A 10,303-nucleotide genomic window follows, 5' to 3' on the forward strand; every position below is an offset into this window, starting at 1 on the left:
TTCGGTAAATGCTGGCCAGCTGCTAATGTGCACGTCAGGGCTAGGAAAGGACCGGGGGGCGAGGGCGGGGGCATAACGAGCCCTCCAGTGTTGCAGAAAATAGCTGGGGCCTGAACAAGGGGCAGAGATTTACATTTCTTTAAAGGTAATTTCAGCTTCAACCTGACTTTGCACCTGAAGGGAGGCCAGACAAGGACCACTCTTGTGTAGGTGAGGAAAGCAGGGCCCAGAGAGAGGAAAGTGAGAGGTCCTGAGCTGAAACCCAGGTCTGCAGGGTAACTGCCAGGGGAGGCAGGGACTGCAGGACATGGATGACACAGGCAACACCTTTTTCCTGAAACGCTTGGGGTGATGTGAACCTGTGAAGGAAGACCCTGATACCACCACAGGCGCTCCACTCACCCCGTTAGCTACGCCCTCGGCTCCAGCTTCTGAGCACTTCCTTTTCCAGTGGAGAAGGCTGTCCTTCATCCTGGTCACTCCTGTCCTCTGTTTTCTCCAGGAGAGAGCTTCAATATTTGAAGCAGGTCCCCATGGACCTTCGTCTGGCACTCATCTTTTTTGTTCCAGCAATTCCCAGTAGCCAGTATTTTTTCAGAGGCTAGCTCTCCAGACAGGCCCTGCCGTATAAGGCGGGGGGTGCTCCCAGAGGCCATCTGGACAGTGTCCTGGAAGGCTGCACGGTGCCAGGCTGGGCTGAAGCCTCCCAGGCCAGTGTGGGGCGGCACCCTGCCCGAGAGCCTCCAGGAACCACAGCTTTCATTCTCTATCTGCTCCTGGTTGAGCCAGACATCTATTTGGAACCTGGAGGAAGAGGAAAGGGCAGGGACCCCAGGTGGGGGAGAGTAAGGAAGCCATCCTTCTGACCTGGGAGTTCGCCGGCGACAAGCCAGCTGCGTCTTGGAAAAAAAGCCTGGAGTAAGTAGCAGAGTGCCAGGGTGTCCAGACTGGGCGAACTAGACGGTCCCTGGACCTAACAGCTCCTCCAATTTTTCAGGTCTCCTCCCTACCAAGCTCAGGTCTCACTCGCCCCCAGCAGGTGGTCCCTCTGGGGGCCACCCCCGGTGACGGGGGCTGGGCTGGGGGGTGTTATCCGACCTGAAAGCTTCCCCTAGGGAGGAAGGGCAGGGGCGGGGCGCCCGCGAAGGCCCAGGATATAAGGGACGGAGGCTGGCCTCGGGCCCCGCCACCCCACCATGCACGCCCACAGCCTGCCGTTGTTCCTCCTGCACGCCTGGTGGGCTCTCCACCAGGCGGGCGCCACGATGGTAGCCCCGGTGCCCCCTCGAACGTGGGGGCAGCCCTCGTCGCCATCCCCTCTTGCTTATATGCTGAGCCTGTACCGCGAACCGCTGCTCCGGGCGGACATCATACGTAGCCTGCAGGCGCAAGGTAGGCTGCCCCGCCCCGCCCCGCCCCGCCCGGCTCGGCTGGACCCCCGGGGCGCCTTGGGCGCTCCCGCGCGGGACTCCGGGAGAACGCTGGAGCGGCAGAGGCTGCGGCACTGTGCCGGGGACGTGCCACTGAAAACGTATCCGCACGCTTGAAGGGCACGTTCAGAGGCTGGGGCTGACGGTGTCTCGGCGTCTGCCTTGGCTCGGGAGACAGGGTTGGTGGCACCCGGGGTGTGTCCCGGACTGAGACCTCTGCGTTCTGGTCTTGTTTAGGGTGGGTAAAGCGCGGGACTATAGGGTGGAAGACTGATTGTGCCACTGCTTATCTGTGCCGTCTTAAACTACTGTAATCTCCGGGCGCCTCGGTTTGCACATCTGTAGCATAGGGATAATAGTGCCTCCCTTATTGGACTGGCGAGGGCTACGGACAACGCACATAGAACGCTTAGCACAAAACCAGGCATAGTAATACATGGTCATTATTATTGCTACAATTATTTTGTCTTGTCAATTTTTTTTTTTTTCTTTTCGCGAGTGAGGGTGAACGGGCCCCGGGGTCTGGCGTTGGGAGTGTCTCAGGCTGAGACTGAGGTTCGAAATAGGGTATCAAGCATGTAACATCAGGGATTAGGTTTCAGAAATTCGGGATTAGAGATGAAATGCCCCGAAGTCGAGAACTGCGGCAGGCTTGGGTCATCCAGCCCAGGCGGGGTAGGTGTCAGTGTCCCGGACGACACCGGTTTCGGGGCCTAGATTTGGAGCGGGCGAGGTCACTCCCATGGTGACCTTGAGAGTATCACCCGCGAGGATGAGACAGCGTGCGTTCTGGGCACTGGGCGCAGGTAGACGTTGAGAAGAGGGAGCCCTTCCCGCGGGGCTCCTCTACTCCGAGCAATCCACATCCTAGAGCCCGGGGTGGCCCCTGCCTGCCTGCACCTCTCTCTGCCTGCCGGGCCAGACGGCCCTCCCCGGAGTTCGGGCGAAATCCACATCCGATAATCTGATTTGACGGCCACCCGCCGGCCCCTTGTGATCTGGGGGTGGGGGCTCCTAGCTCCCTGGCCAGCCGCGTCTGGGGTCAGACGGCCAGTGACCCTCTCCGGAAGGGTCATCTGGGGACTAGTCAGACTAGGGACACCCGGGAGGCGGAGCAATTTGAAAATTACTGGAGTGCTCTGCCCTGCCAGAAAGTTGGGGTTGGGGGGGTAGGTGGATGAGCAAAGAGTGGGAGGCGCACTTTTCCAATTCACTCCCTCCTTCCAGAGAGTTCCGGAAGGTTTGTGGTGATTTGACAGTCTGGGAGTCTGGGAAACTGGGCTCTGGTCCCTCAAACCCTGCTTCCCAATTCCCCATGTGTCCCTGGCATATCAGCTGACTTTTCTAGTCTCCCCTTTTGTAAAAATAAAGTGCCCGGCTTTCTTTCTACCTCATTTGTGTGAGTGTGGTACCTTTCCATCTCGGGTTTATTTGTAAGCTGCACAGGATAAGGGGAAATGGGTGTTGGAATCTAACCAAATCAGGTTTGCATCCCTGTCTTGTGTCTTTCACTGTTTAACCATCTTCACGTTGGACCTTAGTTTCTTCATCTGCAAAATGGTGATAAAGGTGGGGAGGATTTAAGGAGACAAGGCTTATAAAACACTTGGCATGAGGGAAGCAGTTAATGGTAATTACCCTCATAATTTATAATAATGTAGGGTGGGAACTCGGTGTCATACTCACCCTCTTTTTCTACAGAGTCCCTGACTCTAACTCAACACCCTGTTTGAGGGGAAAGGAACCCAAGATCATGAGCCCAACCACTTCTTTCTTTAGAATTGGAAGTGGGTAGAGATTTCGCTGGGGCCCATGTGGCCAAATCTGCATTCAGTCTGTGGATGGGTTTCAGGGTGTCCATGAACCCTTCTTATAACCACCCCCAAATCACATTTATTGTGTTAGTAGGAAATGCAGTTTTTCTGGGGAGAGCATTCTTGGCTTTTATCAGGCATTGGTGACCCTCAAAGATTAGACCCCCCCCCCCCATTATTCTAAGATGAACCAGAGCCAGATCTAAGAGAACCTGTTAGCACTGTGACCTGGGGAGCCCTTGGCTGCAGGTAGGGTAGTGGGGTCTCAGACTCTTCCAGCAGAAAGGAGTATCCTCCTCCCTGCCCCTGCATCCACACTGCCATCCCAGCAGCAGATGACTTTGTTCCCCGGTCCAGGTCCCTCACTGCCTGGACATCTTCATTTCTAACTTGGACTTGGGTAATAATGAGGCGGCAGTTGATGATGGCCATTTATTGCACTTTGGTGGTTGTGCTGGGCAAAGCACTTTACACACATTATCTCAGTAAATCTCAACACCCCTGTGAGGTGGATACTGTTAACCATCTCCCTTTTACCCAGAGGGAAACTGAGGCCCAGAGAAAGCTGGCTGCCCAGTGTGGCAGCAAGTGGCAGAACTTGATCCATCATGGGAGACACCAGGCCCCTCCTCTTAAACACTGAGCTGGAATGCCTTCCTCTAAAAAGCCATTTGTGGATACTTGAGATAGTGTGTTTTAAGTCCTGGTATAGGCGGAGCTGTAGAGGAGTTGCTACATGTCACGGGGTGGTGCTGCGAAGGGCAGTGGGTGGTGTCAGCCTCCTCCCCACACCTCTGGGGAGTTGCTAGTCAGGGGCCGGTTATTGCCTCCTGCAGGTGCTAATGAGAAGGGAAGTGGAAATTAAGTGAAAAAGAACATCTAGGGATGGGCTAGGAGAAGCTTCAGGATGCTGAAGCTGGGAATTACGCCCTTCTAATGCAGGCTGGACTTCCCAGAGAAATCCACTTACTATCTGACCAAAGATGTTCTATGAGACAGAGAACCAAAAAAACAAAACTCTTATGTGGTCTGCCCAGAGTGGACCTAAGTCAGAGATCACTACCTTCGGGATTGATTCGCCAAAGGGTTACTGTTTTTATTTCTAATGAATATCCTCTGCCTTTTATTTAGCAATAGACCTTCAAACATCTTCATTTCCCTGGGTCCTCATGACAATGCAGGGAAGGGTAGGGCATTACTATTCCCACTGCAAAGATGAAACTGGGCTTGAAAAAAGTTACAGATCACTTTTAGCTGACCTGAAAAATCCACCAATATGTGCTATTCCCAGACATCAGACCAAATTAGTCCAGGACTAAAATGAATGGAATGTGCTTCCCCATTCCTTTTCATTCAGTATGGGTTTCATTGTCTTGGGTGTGTGCTTGCTGTGTCTGCCCTGGTGTGTGGATGATCTAGAGTGGGAAAGGGTGAGAGTCCTGCAGGTAGGTAGGAGAGACAACTGGGTGGAAAAGTGCAAGGTCAGTGCACAGTCAAGCTTAGAATGTCTTTAGAAACCTATTTGTAAGATTGCCAAGAACTCTTGAAGTGTCTGCCTCTGTCTTTAGGAATTGGTGGGGGAAGGGGTGACCAGTCTTTGGCTTCTGTTGCCTATGCCTCCCTGGGAGCTCCAACCCTTATGATCTGTGAATCGACCTCATTGTGCTGTAAAACAGGCCACCCTTTCCAATGAGAAGACAAAGCCTGGCAAGCGGGCCACAGGGCGGGTGGAAGCCCAGGATTTCTGTCAGAAAGCTCAGGGCTTGTCCTTAGATTGCATGTGTGAGGGGAGAAGGGAGAAGGAGACGAACTCATCCAATTTTTACCAATTGTTCTCTGGAGTGTCTTGAGGGGGAGCAGCAGAACAGTGATTTGGAGGTTGGGCTTTGCAGTTGGGCTTATTCTTGGCTTTGCCACCTTCCAAGAATGACACCTCACGCAGGTAATTTAACCTGAGACTCAATTTTCCTCATCTCTAAAATGGGTTCAATAACATGCCCAGCTCATAGGGTTAGGGTGACGATTCATATAAGGTAAGGGCTCAGTCATGAGCTATGGTTGTTGTTACACCAACTGAGGCTGCAGGAGGCCCCCACTCACCTGCTTCCTTCTGGCTTTTTCTCACCCAGATGTGGAGATGGATGGGCAGAACTGGACCTTTGCTTTTGACTTCTCCTTCCTGGGCCAAGAAGAGGATCTGGCATGGGCCGAGCTCCGGCTGCAGCTGTCCAGCCCTGTGGCCCTTCCTCCTGACGTCCCACTCTCAATTGAGATTTTCCACCAGCCAAAGCTGAATGAGGATAAGGACACACCCAACTGCCTAGAACGTCTTCGAATGGACCTGTTCACTGTCACTCTGTCCCAGGTTACCTTTTCCTCGGGCAGCATGGTCCTAGAGGTGACCAGGCCACTCTCCAAGTGGCTGAAGCACCCTGGGGAGCTGAGGGAGCAGATGTCCAGTTTGGCTGGAGAGTGTTGGCGGCAGCCTCCCACACCACCTGTCACCAGTGTGCTCCTCATGCTCTATTCCAACCTCTCCCCGGAGCGGAGGCGGCTGGGGGGCTCCACTCTATTGTGGGAAGCTGAGAGCTCCTGGCGGGTCCAGGAGGGACAGCTCTCCCGGGAGAGGGGCAGGAGGCACCGTCGATATCACTTGCAGGACAGAAACCAACTGTGTCGGAAGGTCAAGTTCCAGGTGGACTTCAACCTGATCGGATGGGGCTCCTGGATCATCTACCCCAAGCAGTACAATGCCTATCGCTGTGAGGGCGAGTGTCCTAACCCCGTGGGGGAAGAGTTCCATCCAACCAACCACGCATACATCCAGGTGTGATGCCGAGGCCTGGGGAGGGGAGGCAGTAAGCTGTGGGGGAGAATTGTCCTTACTACCAGATCAGGACCCTGGCTTTGCTGTTAGGTTACTGTGTTCATTCATGCACGGTTATTCGAGCACCTACAATGTGCCAGGTTCTGTAACAGGTTTTAAGGATATAGAGATGACCAATGATAACATCCTCAGAGAGCCTACATGGAGTCATGCCTTGTCGGGTGACCCTGAACACACTGCTTTCCTGGGACTTTTTCCTTCTGTCATAAAATTAGGGGTGGGGCGTGTAGACTGGAGGGTCTCAGTTCCTCCCACTGCCCTGACATTCTAGGAAAGGAAGTTCAGAATTTGGGGTTTGGGAATAGACAGGCCTGGGTTTGAATCCTATTCATTAGCTATGTGATATATATTTTTTTTTTTTTTTTTTTTATTTATTTTTGGCTGTGCTGGGTCTTTGGTTCGTGCGAGGGCTTTCTCCAGTTGCGGCAAGTGGGGGCCACTCTTCATCGCGGTGCGGGGACCGCTCTTCATCGCGGTGCGCGGGCCTTTCACTATCGCGGCCCCTCCCGTCGCGGGGCACAGGCTCCAGAAGCGCAGGCTCAGCAGCCGTGGCTCACGGGCCCAGCCGCTCCGCGGCATGTGGGATCCTCCCAGACCAGGGCTCGAACCCGTGTCTCCTGCATTAGCAGGCAGATTCTCAACCACTGCGCCACCAGGGAAGCCCTAGCTATGTGATATTGATCAAGTTGCTTACTCTCTCTGAGCCTCAGTCTCCTCACCTGTAAAATGGGGATAGCAATGCCATACTTCTAGGGTTACATGAGATGATATGCATACCACATGTGTAGTATCAATAGCAGCTAACAGGTATAATGTTGTCTTACCATTACTAGAAGTCTGTAACTCATTGATGCAATGGGGGCCGCGTTTATGAGGCCAAGGTAGAGATAATACTGTTCCAGCCACTGTACTTTTGCTGCCTAAAAACAGGAATTGGACACCCATTTTGCAGGAGTAATAAAGCCAGAGACTACCACCAGGTGCTAATCAGCCTATGGTCCAGAAGGTGGTGGAGGGAGAGGAATGGAAGGAAAATGAGGTGGAGAAAGCAGAGAACAGAGCTTATATATGGTGGTCCTGACCTGTTCTCAAAGGTCACACGGGATCAAAGTGTTTTTATTTTCACTCTATGAAGCCTAGACTGAGAATCTCTTGGACCTGTATGTAGTACATCCTCCATGCCAAGCCTCAGGCAGGGTCCAGAGGCTCTGGGGAGAATGTGAGCTGAGCTCGTGAGAGGGAGGCAGTGGTGGGGGCTGGTATCCTAGAGGACCTGTCCGGGGCACAGGCCCTCCTGAGTCTCTCCCAGGCCCCACTTCTGTCCACCAGCCTACCTGCAGCACGATCAGAGGGAACCAGAGACCCAGACAGTCCCAGTCACCAAATCTAACACTGATCTGTAAAGCCACCACTGGACCACAGGGACAGGGCCCAGTTCCAGAATGCCAAGGGCTTGTTACCTTTTCTCCCGTTGACTCTTTTTGCCCTTCTCTGGGCAACAAAGCAAATCCCACAAGAATTTCCACATGACTCTCTTCTGCTTCATATTTCTGGAACTAAACCAGGAGTTTCTTGGAGTATTTTTGAAGTTGGTATTCACTCTAGACTAGAACAATAGGAGAACATATGTTACCTACTGCTCTACCCAGATACAGCTTTTAGAATCTTCTGTTTAAAGGCTGTTTAAAAAAAGAGTTATTTTAGATATTAGAGTTGATGATGTGTTGGCATTCTGATTCCTTTATGAAAAGAATTTTCTATTTTTGCCCCCAGAAACTGATTTTAACTCTCTGTAACTTTTTCACCCTTTACCCAGAAATGACACCATTCTGACCTCACCACTGGGATGTGAATTGACCCCCCTGTCCTCCCTTTCAGAGTCTGCTGAAACGGTACCAACCCCACCGAGTCCCTTCCACCTGCTGTGCCCCAGTGAAGACCAAGCCCTTGAGTATGCTGTACGTGGACAATGGCCGAGTCCTTCTAGACCATCATAAAGATATGATTGTAGAAGAATGTGGGTGTCTTTGAGGAGCTCCTGCAGGTGTGTTGGATTTGCCTGTACCCTGGAAGGTTGGGAAGCTCCTAGAAGACATGATAACCATCTAATACAATGAGGAGAAACAAAGAGGGGGGAAAAGTTCCTCTGTCCACCAGACCTAAGGAGGAAGGGCTGCCACCCTGTCCTTGAAGGCTCTGTGGGGTCTGGTTGAGCACAGAGGAGAGGGAGGAGGAAGCCTGTGAAGCAGGCTTGCTGAGTTTTCTCTTTGCTGAACAGACAGTAGCACGTGAAAGCACTAGTGCAAGAGTCCTTTAGCTGACTTTTTTCAACCCATGATCCCCTGGAAATTGTATGCAAGAGCTGGAGCATATGTGCATTTATTTTTGAGGTGGGACAAGTTTGTATTTAACTTTCGTGTATTCTCAAAAGTGGCCTTTGACATACACCCACCCACACCCTTGCCGCCTGAAGATTAAGTATCGCTATGTAAAATTAAAAACAGTCCACTGGCTTTGGTTGCCTCAGGCTGGGTCAGGGAGCCCCCGCAGAGTGGCTCTCTGCTAATGAGTTGTACATACAATAAAGCCATTGTATAGTTCTCCTAGGCCAGCTGGTGCCTTTGAAGGGCGAGGCAGGAACTCATCCAAGAGAACTGGCCACGTTGGACTACAGAAGCTGGAGCCCTGGGGCGTCCCCAAGTCAGTCTGCTCTGGCGGGCACAATCCATCCAAGTCTATTAAAGCTCGTGACAGTTCACCTGTCTGTCAATGCGTGCTGTTAATGAGGCCCCTGGGCTTCCTATCCATAGCGGTGAAGACACTGCCCTGGGTGGCAGACTTGGGTTATGGTCGCAGCTCAGCCACTGAGAAACTGTGTGACCTCAGGTGAGTAATTCACTGCTCAGCCTCATCTTGTGAAATTAAAGCAGGCGGATGCTAGTGCGTTTCTGTGATTCTACTTTTCTCTCGCCAGCTGGCCTCATTGAGCACTGCCAAAACAGGGGCTCTATTTTTTTTTGTTTGGCAGGGCGAGGGGACCATTTTATTGGGAATGTCAGTCCACAGTAAACTTACCCTGCTTTCCTAAGAAGCCCATAGACTAATGCTCCAACCTTAGGAAAAATGATTCCAATCTTGTGGGAATACTTGAGTTTAGAGGGGACTCAAACTTGACTTGGTTGAGTCAAGGTAGTAATCCTGGCCCAGGAAGGGGTTGGCTAGGCTAGAGCCAGGCCTGGGCCTGAGAAACCTCAATGCCCTGATTCAGCAACAAAACTGATCCAGTTGCTCATTCCCTGGAGTGGAAATAACCTGCCCTCCCCACAATTCAGAATCACAATAGGATTCTGCATTTGACTCTACTTAGAAAACAGTAGAGCTGGGGAGGCCTTGTGAGGTCAATTTTTGTACCATCCTCTTTCCTAAATGAGACTCCAGTGAGGCCTAGTGGCCTGATGCTACAGCTAGGAGTGGCAGGGCCAAGAGCTGAGCTCTGGTCTCTGGAGCCCCAAGGGAACCGTCCTTCATACCATCTAGGGGTCTTTGCTCTCTTAGCTTTGGGTCAAGGCCTTAGCCTTTGGAACCAGACATTTGAAACCCCACTTCCACTACCAAACTTAAGTTCTTGGGAGTAAAAATCCTATCCCAGGGCTTTAGAGCATCCTCTGTACTAAATGGGTGCCCAACTGTTCTTCTATGGCTGGGGCCAGGGAAGCGAAAAGGTCAAGCTATTTGTGGCTATACCTTGTGGGAGCGTTTACAGTTAGCAGCTCTACCAACTCATAGAACAAACCCCACTGACGACAGGACACCGCCTCATATCAAGCAGAAGACGCAGGCACAAAGGAGTGAAAGGACGTTTTGCTGACCCCTGCTAAAAGCTTACTGGGCGGTGTGTCAGCGGCAGAGGCCTTCTGCTGCCTGGCCAGAGGTATTTGGGGCTGAGCCTACAACACAGCTCCGTGCTCTGGACCCTACCTGCTAGTGCAGGCTTTGTTAAGTCTGAGGAAATGCTGCCTATGGGAACCGAGTCCTGCCCTACCCTGAGGGCCAGGAAGGGGCTTTCAGAGAAGTCAGACGTATTTTAACTTGCTCTCAAGGCAAAGGTCTCCTTCCGCTGTTCCTGTAGCAGTGCCAAGTCAGTAGCCAACTGGGGGAAACTGGATGCATTA

The 10,303-nt window shown here is 52.3% G+C and overlaps 1 protein-coding gene across 2 annotated transcripts; it reads left to right on the forward strand.

Annotated features, from left to right (window-relative positions):
- The first annotated feature begins 792 nt into the window (after positions 1 to 792).
- Positions 793 to 8,770, forward strand: NODAL (nodal growth differentiation factor). Of its 2 annotated transcripts, none has more exons than XM_028162976.2 (3): positions 793 to 918; positions 5,374 to 6,071; positions 8,010 to 8,770. In XM_028162976.2, the coding sequence occupies exons 2-3, from the start codon at positions 5,382 to 5,384 to the stop codon at positions 8,160 to 8,162; spliced, it is 843 nt and encodes a 280-aa protein (XP_028018777.2). In that variant the 5' UTR covers positions 793 to 918; positions 5,374 to 5,381; the 3' UTR covers positions 8,163 to 8,770. The 2 variants fall into 2 exon arrangements, with proteins under 2 accessions (XP_028018777.2, XP_057386343.1); XM_057530360.1 differs by lacking the exon at positions 793 to 918 and adding an exon at positions 1,197 to 1,392.
- Positions 8,771 to 10,303: the final 1,533 nt, after the last annotated feature.

The sequence above is a fragment of the Balaenoptera acutorostrata genome, chromosome 16 (assembly GCF_949987535.1).
Source record: "Balaenoptera acutorostrata chromosome 16, mBalAcu1.1, whole genome shotgun sequence".
NCBI lineage: Eukaryota > Metazoa > Chordata > Mammalia > Artiodactyla > Balaenopteridae > Balaenoptera > Balaenoptera acutorostrata.